The following is a 20,305-nucleotide window of genomic DNA, read 5'->3' on the forward strand; positions in this document are numbered from 1 at the left end:
AGAAAGAAAGAAAGAAAAAAGAAAAGCACATAGCTACAACACAAGCACTCCTGCAACCACACAGAAGACACTGTCCTACACAAATACTAATCATCTCAGAAGCACATGTACACAGACACAATTATATGTTAATATAGAACATGACTACAGACATACTCGTAAAGACTTATAACTTTTTATTTTTTTCTTTAGAGACAGGGTCTGGCTCTGTCATCCAGTCTGGGGTGCAGTGGTTTGATCATAGCTCACTTCTGCCTCCTCAGTAGCTAAGGCTACAAGGCAGGTACCACCACACCTAGGTGGTTTTTCTATTTTTGTAGAAACAAGGTCGCTATGTTGCCCAAGCTGGTCTCAAACCCCTGTCCTCAAGGGATCCTCCCGCCTCGCATCACAAAGCTGCTGGGATTACAGGCATGAACACCCAGCCAGGGCAACACTTACAACTATTAACAGCCTCAAATAAATACACAGTTCCAATCACAACCACAAAACACAATCGGAGTCACATAACATCATAGAAACACACAATCAGCACCACAAAACAGGACATACACCTATGTAGAAATAATCACACACACACACACACACACACACACACACACACACACACAGAGTTTCAGTATCACACAACATTCCAGAGAAACACAGTCCCACACAAACACACAATCAGGTAAATTTTAACAAATACAACCACAAAGATGCACCATCATAGCCCCACAAAGTCACAGGCACACAGTCAGTCCCACCCACACACAGATGCATATTTAGGCACAATCACAACATAGACCCACGGAATCTCTTTCTCACACACACACACAGACACACACACACACACACACACACACACACACAGCTACACGAGCTTCTTGGGACAGACTGTCAGGCAGGTTTGCTATTATAAAATCGCCCACTCGGAGCCAATCTTTCTCCCCACCAGCACCCCATTAGAAAAGACTTAGAATTCTGGCCTCTCGGGTTCCAGGACTCATTTTTTTCTCATGCCTCAGTTTCCTTATTTAACTCCTGGATCCCTCAGCATACACCTTCTGCAAATAACCAATCAGGAGTGTGCCGAGCCCCCTCTTATGGCCAATAAGAGCGGACATACAGCTGGCCAATCGGGCTGGGGCACTCGTTTTCCGCCCCTTCCCGCTTCTGCTTCTTAAAGGGGCTAATATGCCTAGGCTTGGGCGCGCCTGCTTTCACGGGTAGGTCTGCCATAGCCCCTTTAAAAGGCAGAGCTGCGGAGGAACCGGGTCTTAAGCGAAACCAATGAGAAGCTTCATTCGGCCGCCGCTCCACCCAGGTCCCGCGTAGGTCAAAGGCCTTCGCCAGTTGCACTCTGTGGGCTGGGAGGTACCAGGTAAGGAGGGCGCGGGGAGCCGGGCCCGGGGCTGGGAACCGCTCGGCGCTGACGGCCCCGCTCCTCCAGGCCGCCGTCGTTGCTCCGCTCGCCCGTCCGCTGCTCGCATGGCCCTGAGAGGAGTCTCGGTGCGGCTGCTGAGCCGCGGGCCTGGTCGGCGAGTCCTGCGCATGTGGGTCTCGACGGCGGCGCAGACTGGTCAGTGCGGGGCCGGGGATGGGTGCAGAGGGAGGGACTGAGGGGTTCGGGGACTTTCCTGGGGTGACTTTCCCGTCCTGTGTTTGTAGAGAAAGTCGGGAGGACACAGAGCCGACCGGCCAAGTGTAAGGACCCCTGGTGGCGCCGTGCGTCTTTCAGCCCCTGTCTGTCTGCCCCGGGTGGACTGTGTCCCAGATCCGAGAGCTGCCCGGGCGGGATGGCAGGGTCGTGCGCAGGGTCAGAGGCGCTGAGGTATGAGTGTCCTGTCCCTGCGGGTCAGAGAAGGGTCACCTTTCCGATCCTGTTTGCAGCCGGTTTCAGCAGGAAGCGAGATCAGGGTGGAGGTGGGGTGGGGCTGAGGTTGGAGAGGAGGGCGCGGTGGGTAGGCGGGCGGGCCGGGCTTAGGCCACCTCTGTTCCCCTCCCCAGCCTCGCATCCCCAGTTTGACTGGCAAGACCCGCTGGTGCTGGAGGAGCAGCTGACAGCAGATGAGACCCTCATCAGGGACACCTTCCGCAGCTACTGCCAGGAGCGACTCATGCCTCGCATCCTGCTGGCCAATCGCAACGAAGGTGCCGGGGTGGGCGGGTGGGTGCCTTGGGGCCGCCCGTCCCACTGGAGCCCCACCCTCTGCCATTCACACCAGCTCTGCCTGTCCTAGCCTCTGGGCCTCTCTGTCCCTGGGGCTGGAGCCCGCAGCAGGCTAGCGCTGGACCTGAACTTGGCATCTGTCCCTTTGCAGTTTTTCATCGGGAGATCATCTCGGAGATGGGGGAGCTGGGCGTGCTGGGCCCCACCATTAAAGGTAGGGATAAGTTTCTCTTTGCATTCTGTGGACCCCACTGTGTCCTGAAAAGCCCCTTTCCCTGAGCCACAGTTTCCTAGTCTGTAAAGTGGGGTTGTTATCCTTCTCTCTGATAGTGGCTGTGAGGAGGAGATGGATAACCTTCGGCTCGATGCCTGCCTCCTTGTGTGCCCCTATGTGTCTCTTGGATCCCAGGGGTCCCTGGTCCCAGCTTCGGCAGGGCTTTGTCCTCTGTTGTCCTACCTTCCCCTCCTCTACGACCACCAGGGTATGGCTGTGCTGGGGTCTCATCTGTGGCCTACGGGCTCCTGGCCCGAGAGCTGGAGCGGGTGGACAGTGGCTACAGGTCAACAATGAGCGTCCAGTCTTCCCTTGTCATGCATCCTATCCACGCCTATGGCAGTGAGGAGCAACGGCAGAAGTACCTGCCCCGGCTGGGTGAGCAGCTGTCTGTGGGGCCTGGTGGAAGGTAGTCCCCAAGGGTGGGACTGTTCCCTGAGCCCATCCTCTGTCCCTATCTCAAACATAGCACCAGTGGTCACTCGGACCCTCTGCCAGGTCCTGGGCCTCACCTGGACATCTGAGCTCATGCCACCTCTGACTGTCCCCTCCTGGGTGTCTCTCAACTCTACTCCTCTGTCCCACTATCATCTCCCTCCTGGTTCACTTTCTTTGCCCCCCCATCCAAGCCCAAAGTTCAAAGTCTTACCTTCTTAACCAGGTCCATGAGGCCCCACATGACCAGGCCTCTGCTGGCCTTTCAACCTCATCTCTGGCCACTCTTGACGGGTCCTCCCCAGCCAGACTCAGCTACTTGAAATTCCCCAAATGTACCGTCAGGCCTTTGCGTGTTCTGTTCCTCAGCTGGGACTGCTTCTCCCATACCCTTCTGCCTAACTCCTCCTGCCCTTCCAGACAGAGTGAGGCCAGCTCCTTCCTGACTCCCTGGGGCCCCCTCCACATTATGGCACTGAGATTCTGGCTTGGAGGCACCTGTCTCCCACACCCCCAGGAATACTGTGAAAGCAGGGTCAGACCCACTTTGGTTACGAGGCCTGGCTCATTGGCAAAGGTGACAGTTTTTGGTTATGGGAATAGATATAAGGTCAGGTGGCCCCATGACCCTATCTTGTGTCTGCAGCCAAGGGGGAGCTCCTGGGCTGCTTTGGGCTCACAGAGCCCAACTGTGGGAGTGACCCCAGCAGCATGGAGACCAGAGCCCACCACAACCCATCCAACAAGAGCTACACCCTCAATGGGACCAAGACCTGGTGAGGGATCTGGGCAGCAGGTGGGTGGGTGGAAGGGGGCAGGAGGGCAGTGGCCAGACCCTTCACCGACCGTCCCACCCCCAGGATCACCAACTCACCTGTAGCCGACGTGTTTGTAGTGTGGGCTCGGTGTGAAGATGGCTGCATCCGGGGCTTCCTGCTGGAGAAGGGGATGCGGGGTCTCTCGGCCCCCAGGATCGAGGGCAAGTTCTCCCTGCGGGCCTCGGCCACGGGCATGATCATCATGGATGGCGTGGAGGTGCCCGAGGAGAACATGCTGCCCAATGCGTCTGGCCTGGGGGTGAGCAGCGGCCACCTTGGGAACTGGTTTTGGGTCACCTGCTGGGTCACCTTTCTCAGGCAGGCATTGTGCTGGGGACCAGACTGACAAGCTTCCTCTGCCTGTGGAGCTCACGCAGTGATTCTGGGAGGCTCTGCCCAACTCACCGATGTGCTAAAAAATGTCCTTGTTTGGTGACCATCTTGCTCATACTGGCTTTTCCTGGGACACACATGGGCCTCGACCGGCTTAATCCTTTGACGCACGTGCACCTTCCTGTATCCTGAGCACGGAACCCAGATGCAGGGCTGGGCAGAGCAGTGTACAAACCAAGAATGAGCAGACACCGAGCTTTGGTGCTGGGCCCCCTTTCTGGGGTGTCTGGGGAGAGTGCTTTCCCCTGCTTCAGAGTCGGTTCTGCACAGGCCCTCTCAGTGTCTCCTGGGTGGGGCTGAAGCCCCCTCTCAACCCTACAGGGTCCCTTTGGCTGCCTGAACAATGCCCGGTATGGCATCACATGGGGTGTGCTTGGAGCCGCCGAGTTCTGTTTGCACACGGCCCGGCAGTACGCCCTGGACAGGTGTGTGGGGACTGCTGTGAGATGTCATGGGGCATGGGGTTGGCTTGGGTTCCATTCCCCACCCCACAGGTGACTCACCAGACCCTACGCCAGGCCTGAGTTCCCTGCTCTCTGAAATGGCCGGTGAAGTACCCTGAGCAGGGAAGGGCTGAGTCAGTGATGGCCAGGGCGAGCTCTGGGGTGGCTTCCTGGAGCAGGGGCCCTAGGATGGGGACTGCCCTTACCTGCCCTTGCCCGTCTAGGATCCAGTTTGGTGTCCCGCTGGCCAGGAACCAGCTGATTCAGAAGAAGCTGGCCGACATGCTCACTGAGATCACGCTGGGCCTCCACGCCTGCCTGCAGCTCGGCCGCTTGAAGGATCAGGACAAGTAGGGGCCACACATGGGGGGGTGGCTGTGACCAGAGCCCTTGTACTCTTTCCAGGGAGAAAGGTCCTTCCACCTGGTGGCCCCGGGAACCTATCCCTTCTCTCCTGCCTCTTGGCCTTGATGGGCCTGGCCAGGGACAGCCCCACTGGTCTGTCACTGGGAGCTTGGTGGCTGCATTGGGGGAATCCCCACCCCCTATTAGGTTAGCCCCCGGCATTGGGACGCCTAGATGCCCAATGCTTGTTACACGCATGTGCCACTCCCAGGGCCGCCCCGGAAATGGTCTCCCTGCTGAAGAGGAATAACTGTGGGAAAGCCCTGGATATAGCCCGCCAGGCCCGGGACATGCTGGGCGGGAATGGGATTTCTGATGAGTATCACGTGATCCGGCACACCATGAACCTGGAGGCCGTGAACACCTATGAAGGTAGGAGCTGGACCTGTGGTGGTGGCGGTCACAGTAGCCTCAGTGTCTGGGGGGCGGGATAGGTCTGAGTCCTACTCCACCAAGTGACGGTGTGACTTGGGGCAAGTCATACCCCTCTGTCCCTCATCTGGAGTTGCTCACATGCGACTGTGGAAGTGAAGTGCTTCATGTACCACACAGAGCCCCTGATCAGGCCATGAGAGGACCTCCCAGCCCTTTGTCCCAGGAGCTCGGGAGGAGGGACAGTCCTAAGTAAGACTGAGGTGCACCCTCCAAGGGCATCCCTGGAGTGAGGCACACTCCCCAGCAAGCTGCTAGATGGAAGCAGGTGAGAGTGAAGCTACACACAGGAATCGCCACTCCATTTTGTTAAGAGTAAAGGGAAGGCCTTCGAGGCGGGAAGATCACTTGAGGCTATGTGTTCGGGACCAGCCTGGGCAACATAGCAAGACCCCATCTCTACAAAAAATTTTAAAATTAGCCAGGTGTAGTGGTGTATGCCTATAGTCCCAGCTATTTGAGAGGCTGAGGCAGGAGTATCACTTGAGCCCAGGAGTTCAAGGTTACAGTGAGCTATGATCATGTCATTGCACTCCAGCCTGGGTGACAGAGTAAGACCCTATCTCTAAGAAAATTTTGAAAAATTTAAAAAAAGAGAAAAAGAAAAAAGTTATCTGCAGACTGTGGTGTGTGCACCCTAAAACTAGTGGTGACTCACATGGCGGCCAAGAGAGCCCCTTGCTTGGTGAGAAGACAGATGTGGAAAAATATAATTAAGAAAAAAAGAGGCAACCAGCATGAGCTGTGCAGAAAGAGGGAGATAGGAGCTCCTTGGGCAGAGAAGCTTCCAGACAGAGAAGACAGCATTCGCAGAAGTGCCTTCCCTACGCTCTTCCAGTGACGAAGGAACTGACCAAGGGGGTGTCCCATATCCCCAAATCTTGTTTCCATCGGGCAGCTGGACAGGACATTCCAGAAACAGCAAGAGGGAGGGCTGGGGAACTGAGGGGTCCTACAGGCAAGAGAATGACCCTTAGGACAAGCAGCGGGGGGACAGGTCAGATTTGTGCTTTAGAAAGTAAACGACTATTTACTCTCTAAAAGGGAGGCCTTAATCTCTGCCTTCTGTCCCTGGAAACTGGGACAAGCAAGGGCCAGGCACGAGGGTGTGGGAGGCTCTGGGATATGCAGCTTCAGGTGGGGGGAGATCAGCCACGACAAGTGTTCGTTTCTGTGATGTGTTTGCTTTCCTGTCCCTCCTGTGGTAAGAAAGGACTTGCCACGTTTCCACCTAGCTAATGGGCTCGCGGCCTCTGGGAAGGAAGCTTGGCTGGGTTGAAAATCAAACGTTTAATCAACTGTGTGGGGTGGGGGTGGGGGGATTTGCCAAGTGTGGGGAGCATTCAGGCTGGGCCCACACAGGGGCCAGACTTACTGCATTTTGGGGTCCAGCACAAGAAGTTTGGGGGTTTTTTTGTTTTGTTTTTGCCAAGATGTATTACAGAACTATGAAAAACAATTTTTTCAGCATGGCCCAAACGGTGGCCTCTGAGCCTTCTCTTGGTGGCTGTCACTGAGGCGTGAGTCTCCGAGCAGCTGTCAGCATTCACTATCTCTGTGGGTCTGTTCTTCTGAAGTAGTGGCCTGGGGGGGGACATGAAGACTGACGTTACAGGGGATTTGTGAGCTGTTAAGACTCCACACTGACTCTCTGAATCTTGTCCAGGTACACATGACATTCATGCTCTGATCCTCGGCAGAGCTATCACGGGAATTCAGGCGTTCAAGGCTGGCAAGTGAACCTACTTCACCAGGGGCCCGATGCTCTGAGGCCCCTTCTCACAGGGACGCCTGGCTGGACCCTGGGGATGCTGTGCTCTGAGCTTATAAGGGAGGTGGCGGATGGAGCCAACTTTTATGGCGGGAAGTGAGAGACAACAGATTTTTAAATATCGATTGCCTTCTGAAGTTGTTTCGATGTGCTCCTTAAAAAGAAGATGGTTCTATTCTAAACAATCTGTTAGTAATGATAAATTCTGTAGGAGGGTCTATTCTGAGCCGTTAACTTCCTATAAGGGGAATATGGGTGGGTTACCAGAAATACCATTGAAGCAGGGTGGGTGGAGGAGGGTTGGGTATTTGTCTTGAGAATTAAAAACTACGGAACACTTTTGTACACAACTGATTTTTTAAAAAATAAACACATTTTTAAAGAAAAAAAAAAAAAGATGATGGAATTCTCTGGAGAGTTTCTCAATCCCACTTTTAACCATGGATGAGAACAGACGCCGTTTAGCTTGGAACAGCAGCTTCTCTAGAGGGAAGGAGAGTGACCCTGAAGCATCTTCCTTGAGACCACCCTGGTGTCCCACCGAGCAGAGGGCACACCCATACCCAGGGTTCACTGTGTGCCCTCTGACCCTCCCATCTGGGGGCAGCGCCTTACGCTGGACATTGGGGCAGGACAGAGGAGAGGAAAATAAAGAATCTGCACATCTGACATCACAGTGTTGGGCCACATTTACTGGTAACCACCTGAGAAGTAGTGTCACAGCCACAGGAGGAATGATCATGTCTGGAACGTGGTGGGAAGCTCCCCCTATAGTGGTCTGGCCCATGTCTGAGTCTTAAGCTCTGCCCTAATAAATAAGCCTGGATTAGGTACTGCCCAGGCCTGGGGGGCACGTACCAGGGCTGTTGGCAGAAGGGAAACTGACTGGCAGGAGTGCAGGACACTATGTCTTCTGACCACACAACATCGGGGAATGACAACAGCCCTGCTTCTTGGCTCGGACACACCCAGTTACAGGGGACCACCGGGCAAGAGTGCCGAGGGCTTTGCAGTGATTGTGGCCCCGTGGCTGAGGGCTGGGTGCCGGGGTTCTGTTCACACTTACTCTGGGCTGGGCCATCACAGCCCCCACCCTCCAGCATCACCCCCGTGTGAGTCTGTCGTACCTCAGGCTGGACGTACAGGTCTTTGTACACGGTCTCCACGGTATGGCAGACTTGTTTGAGCTCTGACTCCAAATGGCTGATTTTTGCCATCTTCTGGGTGAATTGTTGGAGCCTTTCCTGGATGATCTTGTTGTGGTGATTATACATTTGGTACATCCTCTCCTCTAACTTCTCTGCCAGATCCGAAACCTTTTTGAGAATAAGATGGAAAACCAAAGAAGAGGCATCAGCAGACATTTGTTCTAAGGGGATCTCTTAGATGTCTGCAGTTTATCTTATAAAAACGGTAAAAATAACTCCAGTGCAGTGACTGGGGATGAAATGGCATGTATGTTAAATTTTATTTGTTTTTTTAAAGCAAGAGGCAAAACTGTATACAGTCATGTGCTACATAACAAATTTGGGTCAGTGACAGACCATATATACAACAGTGGTCCCATAAGATTATAATACTATATTTTTACTGTTCCTCTGCTATGTTCAGATATGTTTAGATACACAAATACTTACTGTTGTGTTACAATGGCCTACAATTGTATTTAGTACAGTAATATGCTATGCAGATTTGTAGCCTAGGAGCAACAGTCTATACCATACTCTGCATGTTCACACGATGACAAAATCACCTAAGGACACATTTCTCAGAACTATCCGGTTGTTAAGTGATGGATGACTGTACCCTCAACCAGGTTAGGAAGAAATTATGCAGAATGGGGACTAGAAGAAACATGCAACAAAGTGGCCTCTGGGTGGTGGTATCAAAGGAATGGGGTTTTTTATTGCTTTTTTGAGACAGGGTCTTGCTGTGTGGCCCAGGCTGAAGTGCAATGGCATCAGAATAGCTCACTGCAGCCTCAAATTCCTTGGCTCTAGCAATCTTCTTGCCTCAGCCTCCCGAGTAGCGGGACTACAGGTGCCTGCCACCATGCCCTGCTAATTTTTCTATTTTTTGTAGAGACGGGGTCTCGCTCTTGCTCCGGCTGGTCTCAAACTCTTGGCCTCAAGCAACCCTCCTGCCTCAGCCTCCCAGAGTGCTAGGATTACAGGCGTGAGCGAGACCTTGTCTCAGGAAAAAAGAAATAGATAGTTTTGGCTTACACAATGGGTTTATCAGGATTTAACCCCATTGTGAGTCAAGCAGCACATGTACTGTGTGTGAAGTGTCTAGCACTATGCCTGGAACATAACAGATACTCATTGGCAGTTCACTCCCTCCCCTTTTACGTAAAGAATGCCACCCATGCTTGCTGGGGGGAATCTGTCACCTTGATCTTGAGGCTGTCCCTGAAGTTGGTCATGAATGCATGGTCCTTTTGCCTGCTCTCGTTGATGTTTTCGATCAGTTCCTGAGCTCTCTTCTTCAGGGTGTCGATGCTGGAGTCCAGGGAGGAGAAGTAGGGGACTGACTTCCCTTCCGGCACCGTCAGCTGGCAACTGGCACCGGAGGTGGCAGTACAAGGGCTGGAACCTTGACTTCTGAAATCACAGGAAACTGAGATCAGCACCAGACTCCCCAGAGCAGCCAGTCTGAATGAGCTGTGTGGTGGGAGGGGACCCATGTGCTTGGCTCCTGTGGGTGACTCTTGGCGAGTTTCCTAGGCTTTTTCATTCACACACTCAAGCAATCCTCCCGCCTCGGCCTCCCACAGTGCTAAGATTACAGGTGTGAGCCACCGCACCCGGCCCATAGATGCTTTCTTAAGTGACCTCTGTGTCACTAACCTGCCATATCTGTTTCCCAGCCTGCTGGCTGATGTCCACAGCATGCAGACCACCTGTGGCTCGTGTACCTGCATCTCCCTGCTCCCACCAGGTGAGGGAACTGCCTGTCAAGAGTTATACTTAGGCTGGGCTCGGTGGCTCACACCTGTAATCCTAGCACTCTGGGAGGTCAAGGCAGGAGGGTCGCTTGAGGTCAGGACTTCAAGACCAGCCTGAGCAAGCATGAGATCCTGTCTCCACTAAAAATAGAAAAATTAGGCGTGGTGGCCCATGCCTGTAGTCCCAGTTACTCAGGAGGCTGAGGCAGGAGGATTGCTTGAGTCCAGGAGTTTGAGGTTGCTGTGAGTTAGGCTGACGCCATGATGCTCTAGCTCAGGTGACAGAGGGAGAGTCTGTCTCAAAAAAAAAAGTTATACTTAAAAAAAGAACTTTTAACACACACACTCAAAGTGATGTTTGTCCCACACTGTACTTGTGACTGTAATTATGTAATTCAATTATATATTGTGTTAGCCAGTGAAATCGGGGCAAAAAAGTGACAGCTGTCTACAATGCTAAAAGTTAATGAAAAAAGGCGAGTATAATAAAATGTAACCATTCAATCAGGTGTGGAGGAGGTAATTATAGATGGGGGTAATAAAAGGTTATAAAGGCCAGGCGCGGTGGCTCACGCCTGTAATCCTAGCACTCTGGGAGGCCAAGGCGGGCGGATTGTTTGAGCTCAGGAGTTCGAGACCAGCCTGAGCAAGAGCGAGACCCCGTCTCTACTAAAAATAGAAAGAAATTAATCGGACAACTAAAAATATATAGAAAAAATTAGCCGGGCATGGTGGCACATGCCTGTAGTCCCAGCTACTTGGGAGGCTGAGGCAGTAGAATCGCTTGAGCCCAGGAATTTGAGGTTGCTGTGAGCTAGGCTGACGCCACGGCACTCTAGCCCAGGCAAAAGAGTGAGACTCTGTCTCAAAAAAAATAAATAAATAAAAGGTTATAAAAATCTAGCCACAGCCTAGGCAATAGGGGGACCCTGTCTCTACAAAAAATAAAAAAATTAGCCAGGCGTGGTGGCACGAGCCTATAGTCCTAGCTATTTAGGAGGCTGAGGCAGGAGGATTGCTTGAGCCCAGGAGTTTGAGGCTGCAGTGAGCTATGATGACACCACTGCACTCTAGTCCAGGCAACACAGTGAGACCTTGTCTCAAAAAAAAAAAAAAAAATCTAGCTGGACGTGGTGGTGCGTTCCTGTAGTCCCAACTACTTGGGAGGTGGGAGGATCGCCTGAAGGAGTTTGGGGCTGTAGTGCACTATGATCAAGCCTCTGAATCCAGCCTGGGGGGCATATTGAGACTTCGTCTTAAAAAAAAACAAATCTAGAAGGATTCTGCATACATCTTCGTTTGTTAGGACCTGTAAGTTTGCACTGTGCTTTAAAAACAAACTTGGAAATTATGGATAACACATTATGAATGAAGTTTATGAAAAAAAGCTGTGATCGATCAGCTAACCCACTGGTACTTTAAGTTAAGATATGTATATATTTTTTTCTTCTGATTCTCTGCTGTATCTGATCTGTTTGATACCTGATCAGTTACAGGTCTGGCCAAGTAGAGCTGCCACTGTAAGAGTCACAGCTAACATTTCTTTAGCACTTTCCGTATGCTAGGCACCAAGCTAAGCCACACGTCTTGTCTTGCTGCTTCCTCATGACCAAGCTCTGGGGTCATCCATTTGTCATCTGTACCTTATGGCTGGGGACACTGGCTGAGTTAGCATGCTTACACTATCTTCTCAAGGTGGCAGCCAGTCTGTGGTACAGCTGGGTGTGACACTCAGCGGGCCTGACTCCCCAGCCAGTGTCCTCTGCCCACTGAGATGCTGGGGTGACACTCCCGGACCCTCAGTTTCCTCATCGCCCTCTCAGGTCCTTTCAGCTGTTGGCTAAGCCTTGGTGGTGAGAACAGAGCAGTTCCTGAACACAGTAGGTCACACAAAACCATAAAGCCGGCCCTGCCTGCAAGCCAGGCACTGATTACTTAGAAAAATGCACGTTGATTTTGGATGTTTTCTCCATTACACTCTTTCTGAGCTTTTAGTCTCCTGATCGCTGTGGCTCTACATTTGGGCTCAGAATACAAGCACAGTGAAACCTGAAGCACCCTCCTTCACACCCTGCACTGCAGTGAGGCTCTCCACGCCTCCTCCCTGTTGGCCCCTGCAGTTGCTCTCCCGCCCTCCACTCTACAATGCGTGGCCTTCAGTGGCCTGTTATTCTCTGAAGGTGTCCTTGCAGCCTGGGGTGCCTGGACAGTCCTTCTGCCCACCTAAGTCCCGCCTCCTCCAGAAGGCTTTCCTTGGCTGGGTGAGGTGCACACAGCACCTCCGGTGTCACTGCCTGCACCTCGGCCTCCCCCTCTAGTCTCCTGGAGGGCCAGGACCATGTCTCATTCATCTTCAAATCTTCAGTCTCTACCCCTCAGGGGAGAAGCAATAAATGTGCTTCGAATAAACAAAGGACTCGAGTACTTTAACTACCATCTGCACTTCTGTGACCTCCAACTTTTATCACCCCAGCCCACGCCTCCTTCCTGAGCTCCCAACAATGTACTCGACAACCTCGAGGCCTCCCCACTTGGCTGCCCAAAGCCATCTCAGACTCTGCACCCGTGCACCAACAGCATCATCCCCCCTCAACCCGACTGCATCCTCCCTCTCAATGACACGAAAGGCCACCTGGTCCCCAAGCTGGAAACTTCGCAGTCAGCCTGGCGTCCAGCTTCTCTCTGTCCCTCCATAATCCTGTCTCAAAATCCTCATTTCCACCTCCTAATCTCTCTCAAATCTATCATCATCTGCAGCCCTATAACTGTCATTTCTCACCTGGCCCTAGTGACCTTCTAAACTGCAATCCAATTTCCTATGCCTGCTTCACAGCCTACAACAGCCCCTCACCAACCATGGGATCAAGTCTAAATTCCTTAGCACGGCATACAAGGCCTTCCGGGGCCCTGGCCTCTACCCTCTGTCTAGCCTGTTTGTTTTTTCTTTTTTTTTGAGACAGTCTCACTCTATTGCCCTGGATAGGGTGCAGTGGCATCATCATAGCTCAATGAAACCTCAGACTCCTGGGCTCAAGTGATCCTCCTGCCTCAGCCTCCCAAGTAGCTGAGACTGTAGGTGTGCGCCACCACGCCTGGCTAATTTTTTCTATTTTTAGTAGACACAGGGTCTTGCTCTTACTCAGGCTGGTCTCGAACTCCTGAACTCAAGCGATCCTCCCAGGCGTGAGCCACTGCACCTGGCCTGTCTAGCCTGCTTTCTACTATGCCCTCCATTTGCAGCAATCTGGGACCCTCCATGATTTCTCAGAACCCACCAGTCTTTGCTTGGAATGACTTTCCCTTTCTGCCTCCTTCCTGAGGCTACGTTCAAAGCTTCCGCTCCTACATCCCCACTGTACCTTCGTGCTACTGGTCACAAAGGCACCATAGTTTATGCACATGGGTCCCCTCCAGTGCCTGAGGCCAGGGACTGCATTCTACTCATCTGTGTTTTTCAGTACCTCAAAGGCTTCATAAATGCTTGCTGAATACCTGAATAAATGCACCCCTGACGGAGGTGGTTCTACACTCCTCTTCTCGCACCTCCCTGTACCCACCCACGGCTTGCCTTATTCTCTTAACCTCTCCTGGACCATCTCAAGTTTAAGGACCCTGACATTAAAACCAATGGTATCACCAGGTGTTTCTTTTTGTGGGCTTGTTCACAACCTGCTCCAGCTGCTGACGGTTCAGAGCCGCTCCTTTCTAAGGCTCCAGGGATGAGGCTGACGGGTTTTCATGGCAGCTGAGCAAATGGTAAAAAATCACTTGAATTCAGCGAATGCAAATTTCGCCGTGGGACAAAGGCCTGCATCAGATGTCTGCTGAGAGCTTCTTTATTTTTCCAACCTCTCCTTTGGGGATTTATTCCTTTATATTTCATTTTTCTTAATACTCAGCAGCTGCATATTAATCAGGATACTAATGAATCATAGGCTTCCCTGGGCCTGTATTCACCAATTAACTTTAATAAACAAAATGTGCAGTGTCCTCTCCGCTGGCTTGCCCCGTTTCTGGGCCAGCTTCTGTTGCCGAACCCTGGACAGAGGCCAGGCGGTGGAAGTCAGCCCAGCGCAGCATGCCGGGGTGCGCATGGCCTGCGCCGGGCTTGGGCAGTGGTGGGGGGGAGCTGTGAACACATCGCTGAGCTCATCTATTATGGTCTGTCCTTCTAAGGAGTCCCTAATTTGGCTACGAGGATTAGGACATAGTTCCCAAACAGGGCCCAGGCTGGCAGGGGGCCCGGGAACTGCAGAGGAAACGGTCTAAGCTCAGAGACCATCTGTTCGCTCCAGGTAAAGCTGTGATTGGCAGGCGAGTGAGCCAGAGCCCCCCTGCTGGTGGGGCCCTCCCTCCGTGGCCTCTAACAGATATACAAGTAAACAATCCGCCAGCCACTTATGACCACCGTGGGCGGCAGTCCCAGGAGGGGAGGCAAGCTAATCAAACATTCAGGGGGGAACACAGCAGAAGCTCTGGCGCTTGGGCAAAACGATGTTTTGCTGAAGTACAGCCAGGAGGGGGGAAGGCTTGAATCGAAGCTGATGAGCTGGTTCCTCAACCTCTACTTTTTCTCTCCCGGAAACGTGTTAATATTTTAATCATGTTTCTGCGTATCTGCTGCTGGATCTATTCACTGGCTCCTGTACTGGTTTTAATCCATATTTTTTGGCCAAATGCTCTTGTGGAGCTCCTTGAAGTCTCTAAATGATTTGCAATGGCCTGTGTCTCTTCACCATACAGACCCTCGTCTAAACAGGCTGTGCTGCAGTTAGATATCATCAAACAAACGACTTCAGTTGTTTCCTCCCTTTTTCTGGTCTCCAGTGGACAGCACACACCTAAAGACCATTCCACCCTGCGGCCTGCTTTTTAAAACCAAAGAATGTGGGTGGCAAAGGGAAGCTGGCTTTATGCCTGCGGTCCTCAGGGCGCTGTCCTGAGCCTCTTTCACTCTTGCCCCAGGTGAGCTCATTCATTGCACAGCTGCCGCTGAAATAGTGACTCCCATGGTGCGGGCTCCAGCCCTTATCCCACCCTGAGTTCCGGGTCAGAAAGTCCAACTGTATCCTGGCCATGTTCATGTGGATGTCCCTGGCCACCTCAAACACCTGAAAAAAAGCCAAGGAACACGGAACTGGTGTTCTTTCCTCGGCCACAGAAGCCAGCGCCTACAGGAAGGTAGGGAGCTGGTATGTGCTGGTAAGCGCTTAGCAACTGGCTCTGGGGTGCGGGGAGTAGGAAGCCCTGATTGGTAGCATTTGCCAATTTCCATGGTGCAAAGACTCCCCCACCACAGCCGATTTCAAGCTACCAACATGAAGCCACTAAATGCCAAGTTAGGAAGAGATGTGTAGAATCGGCTCTTGCAAGCTGTTAGAAGCTGGCTCCAGCACACCATGGCCAGGAGACACCCTAGTTCATCCCTATCCTTGTGCCTCAGGGCACAAAGAGCTTCTCTCCATCTGCCCTGCTAGATGCTGCCCCCACAAGAGCCCCCCATCTGATCTCCCACCATTAGGCACAAAGTAGCCGGTATCTTTTTATAACAGGAACCTGAGCACATCATTTCTTTGAGCTAGTACTTCTCCCGCCAAGGTATACGTCTACCCAGGAGCAATGAAAACATCTGTCCACACAAAAACTTGTACATGGATGCCTGCAGCAGCGTTATTCATAATAGCCCCAAAGTGGAAACCACCCAAAAGTCCATCAAGTGGTAAACATTTGGTCCATCATTTGCTAAACAAAATGTGGTAGATTCGTATGGAATATTAATGAGCCATAAAAAAGAATGAAGTTCTGATTCATGCTGTAACATGGATGAACCTTGAAAACATGCCGAGGGCTGGGGGCAGTGGCTCATGCCTGTTTGGGAGGCTGAGGTGGGAGGGTCACTTAAGGCCAGGAGTTCAAGACCAGCCTGGGCAACAGACCCCACCTCTACAAAAAATTTAAAAATTAGCCTCTGGTGGTACACAGTCCCAGCCACTCAGGCGGCTGAGTGAGGCTGGAAGATGGTTTGAGCCCAGGAGTTTGAGGCTGCAGTGAGCTGTGATGACGCCACTGCACTTCAGCCTGGGTGATACATCTCCCTATCTTTTAATAAAAAAAAAAAGAAAAGAAAACATGCTGAGTGAAAAAAGTCCATCACAAAGGACTACATAGTGTATGATTCCATTTATATGAAATGTTGAGAATAGGCAAATCCATGGAGGCTAAAAGCAGATTAGTGGCTGTCAGGGGCTGGAGAGGATGCAGGGACTAGGGGTGACAGACAGCTAAGGGGTGTGAGGTTTCTTTTTGGAGTGATGAACATGGTTTACAGTTAACTGTGGGAAAGGTCGTCCAGCTCTGTAAATATACTAAAAGCAATTAAATTGTACACTTCAAGTAGGTGAATTGTATGGTACAGGAATGATAATTCAATAAAGCTGTTACCCCCCAAAAATCTTCAGGATAAAGTTCATAGCCTAGAAAATGCCCCCTGACCTGGCCCCTACTGGGCCCTCTCACCTTCCCCTTGCACTCACCCCTGCCCCTACCCAGGCACTCTGGCCTTCCTTCAGTCCCCTGAATGCCACGTGCAGGGACTTTGCACAAGCTCTTCTCTCTCTGTTCCTCCTTCCACCCTTTGCCCACTTGGAACCAACCTGCCCTTACCTTCTGCCTCAGCACTGCCTCTTCAAGGACGCCTTACCCCTGCTCCCGGCTGGTTGCCCACAGGTAAAGGGTCTCCCAGTGCCCTGATCTCTTCTGTGTCAGCATTTCTTCAGTGTCTGACTCCCCAGTCAGATGGAAACACCAGGAGGGTTATGAGCATGTCTGTCTGGCAGACCGCAGGGTCTTACTTTGTCATCCAGGCTGGAGTGAGGTGGCGTGATCATATCTCACTATAACTTCAAACTCCTGGGCTCAAGTGATGATCCTCCTGTCTCAGCCTCCTGAGTGGCTAGGACAACAAGCAACTGCCACCACACACAGCTAATTTATTAATTTTTTGTAGAGCCGAGGTCTTGCTATGTTGCCCAGGGTGGTCTCGAACTCCTGGGTCAAGCACTTCTCCTGCCTTGGCCTTCCAATGTGCTGGGATTATAGGCACGAGCCACCTTGCTAGCCCAAAATTTTTTCTTTTTTTAAAGTCGTTCCTGATGCCTCTCTTTCTCTCCTCCCAACATCTAATCCATTAACAATTTCTGTCAGTTCTATCGTCTTAAGTATATCCAGAATCTGACCACTTCTCAACACCTCCAGAGATCCACCATGGACTAAGTCACAGTCATCTTGCACCTAGATTATTCCAATTGTCTCCTCACTGGTCTCCCTGCTTCCACAATCCGTTCTCTAACAAGGCAGGCAGAGGAAGCCTGTTAATACTTGAATCTAGAGGATGGCAAATTCCTATAAAGGACCAGATAGTTAACCTTTTCTCAGGCCATGTTGCAAAAACTCAACTTTGTGGAAGCAGCCACAGCTGACATGCAAAGGAATGAGAATGGCTGTGTTCCGATAAAACTTTATTAACAATAATCTAACAAGTCCTGCTGTAGTGGCATCATGTTACTCCTGTATTCCAAACTCTCTTATGGGTAATTAACATCCAAAGTTCCACTTCCTGACTACATTTTTCATTATCTCCCTCCTACCCACACTGCTCTAGCACATCCTCACTCTGGGCCCTTACAGCTGCTGTTCCTCTGCCTGGTGTTCCCTACCCACATGGCTCACTTGTCACCTGCTCTATGAAGCTTTCTCTGACCCTCTGATCTACACTAGCCACTCAGGCTGGGTGTGGTGGCTCACACCTGAATCCTAACACTCTGGGAGGCCAAAGCAGGAGGATCGCTTGAGGTCAGGAGTTCGAGACCAGCCTCAGCAAGAGTGAGACCCCCGTCTCTACTAAAAATAGAAAAAAATTAGCCAGGTGTGGTGGCACACACCTGTAGACTCAGCTACTCAGGAGGCTGAGGCTGGAAGATCGCTTGAGCCCAGGAGTTTGAGTTGCTGTGAGCTAGGCTGACGCCACGGCACTCTAGCCCAGGCAAGAGAGCGAGACTCTGTCTCAGATAATAAATAAATACATAAATAAATAAATAAACTAGCCACTCAGGCCAGGCACGGTGGCTCACACCTGTAATCCCACCGCTTTGGGAGGCTGAGGTGGGAGGATTGCTTAAGCCCAGGAGTTTGAGACCAGCCTAGGCAACATAGCGAGATCCTGTCTCTAAAAGAAACAAAAAAATTAGCCAGCTGTGGTGGTGCACACCTGTAGTCTCAGCCGCTCAGGAGGCTGAGGCTGGAAGATCGCTTGAGCCCAGGAGTTCAAGGCTGCGGTGAGCTATGATTGTGCCACTGCACTCCAGCTTGGGTGACAGAGTGAGACCCTGTCTCAAACAAATAAAAAAACCAGCCACCCATCACTCCGCATTTTCCTCTCTAGTATGAAGCATCCCCAGGACTTTACTTTCTGTCTCCTCCTCCAGAGTGTCAGCTCCCTTGCTGTGTCCCCAGCACCTAGAACCGTGCCTGGCACATGGAGATGCTCCATCAGTCTTTGCAGCAAGTGAACCAAGGGCAGACCCTGGACAGAGCCTAGTGGAAGGAAAGAGGGAACGAGAAAGACTCGGGGGCCTGTGTGGCCGTTGGGCGGGGGTTCTTCCTCACCTGGCAGGCCCTCCACCAGCTTCCTCCTCGCGGTTCTCCTCAGACTGCTGATGCTCCTTGCTCTCCCCCAACGGCAGTGGCTCCTGGTCCTTGCACTCTACATGGGGCATGTCCACCTGCGAGCACAGCCAGTGCTTGAGAGGCCGAAGGATGGAGGGTGAGAAGCGGTCAGATCGCTCTCCTCCCAACCCTGTGACCCTGGGCACCTGGATGCGCCCCAGAGGCGTAGTGGGGACCCACTGAAGAGACGGGAGCAGCTCGGGTGGGCACCACCAGGATGGGGGAGGGGGTGGGAGGACTTTCTGTCCCAGAGGGACACCTGGACACCAGGCGCGGAGATCTGAGGGGCCGAAGTGAGGGCCGGGCTCTGGGAGGGGCGCCGGGGGGCCTGGGCTCCTAACTGGTGTGTGTGCACTGGAGTCATTCGAGGAAAGAGGAGCGGCATAAGAAGAAAAGAAACAGGTGCGGCGCGTGGGTGTCTGTGGCTCTCTCTACCCTGCTCCTGCCACGCGCCATGCCTGGAAGTCTGTCCTTCCGGCCGAGATTGTCAGCGCGTCAGTCAGGGCCCGGTCGGTCAGTCACGAAATTGGGGCCGGGCCTGGTGAGAGGAGGTCCCAAGGATAGGAGACAAGTGGCCAGACTCGGGTCCACTGGGGAGGCCCGGGATCGCCGTCCTTCCCTGCCCGTCCGCCCGCCGCCCGCGTGAAGGAAAGTAGAGCCGCTTACTACCTGACGCTCCATCCGGTCTTTTCGCGCCTTCAGCCTCGCGATCTCCGCGCACGCGTAGGCCCCGCCCCCATCCTCCGTGCACGTGCTGCCGCACGCGCTCCTGGCCCCGCCTTCTCTGAGAACTTGCGCGCGCAGCGGGGCGGGGCCGGCCGTTAGGCGGCGGTTTGGGAGTCCAGGGGCTGCGCACGCAGCCGGCATTGCCGGCGGGGATAAGCGCGTGGGCTCTGAGCGCGCGTGTACGCATGTGTGAGGCTCCAGGGTCCAACATGGCGTCCTGGTTGGGGCGATCCTGAAAGGTTCTGTGTACTTTCTGGACGTCTTGGTTCATCCGTTCTGCCTTGGGAAATCCTTCCAACAAGAAATTCTGACCCTGATTACAACCTATGGCTTCCTGTTGTCCTCACCATAAAAGTTTATGCATTTACCATCTTGACTCAGTTACCTGTGCAGTCCAAAACTAGAAGCTCCTTGAAAACGTGGCGGGGTCTGGCCCTTACAGGTAGGTCCTTACAGAGTAGTATCCCTTAATAATTATATTAAACGTAGTGATAACAATAATCACTTCATAGAATAGTAACAACAACAATAGGCACAAGAAGAGCCAGACAGGGAGAAAATATTTGCAAAATATATATCTAAGAACTTGTGTGGTACATTTACGAGGAACTCTTGCAACTCAGTAAGAAGGCAAACAATTAGGCCGGGCGCGGTGGCTCACGCCTGTAATCCTAGCTCTCTGGGAGGCTGAGGCCGGCGGATTGTTTGAGCTCAGGAGTTCAAAACCAGCCTGAGCAAGAGCGAGACCCCGTCTCTACTGAAAGAAATTAATTGGACAACTAGAA

General features: G+C 52.4%; 1 protein-coding gene across 1 annotated transcript; it reads left to right on the plus strand.

Moving 5' to 3' along the window:
• The first annotated feature begins 1,297 nt into the window (after positions 1-1,297).
• Positions 1,298-7,478, plus strand: GCDH (glutaryl-CoA dehydrogenase). The gene is made up of 12 exons (XM_012641389.1): positions 1,298-1,363; positions 1,433-1,561; positions 1,651-1,686; positions 1,990-2,133; positions 2,304-2,366; positions 2,634-2,804; positions 3,508-3,637; positions 3,722-3,938; positions 4,394-4,497; positions 4,740-4,865; positions 5,132-5,292; positions 7,019-7,478. Exons 2-12 carry the CDS (start codon positions 1,471-1,473, stop codon positions 7,090-7,092), a joined length of 1,317 nt encoding a protein of 438 aa, XP_012496843.1. The 5' UTR covers positions 1,298-1,363; positions 1,433-1,470; the 3' UTR covers positions 7,093-7,478.
• The last annotated feature ends 12,827 nt before the right edge of the window (positions 7,479-20,305 follow it).

Source organism: Propithecus coquereli, unplaced genomic scaffold (assembly GCF_000956105.1).
Source record: "Propithecus coquereli isolate 6110/MARCELLA unplaced genomic scaffold, Pcoq_1.0 Scaffold164, whole genome shotgun sequence".
NCBI classification, from domain to species: domain Eukaryota; kingdom Metazoa; phylum Chordata; class Mammalia; order Primates; family Indriidae; genus Propithecus; species Propithecus coquereli.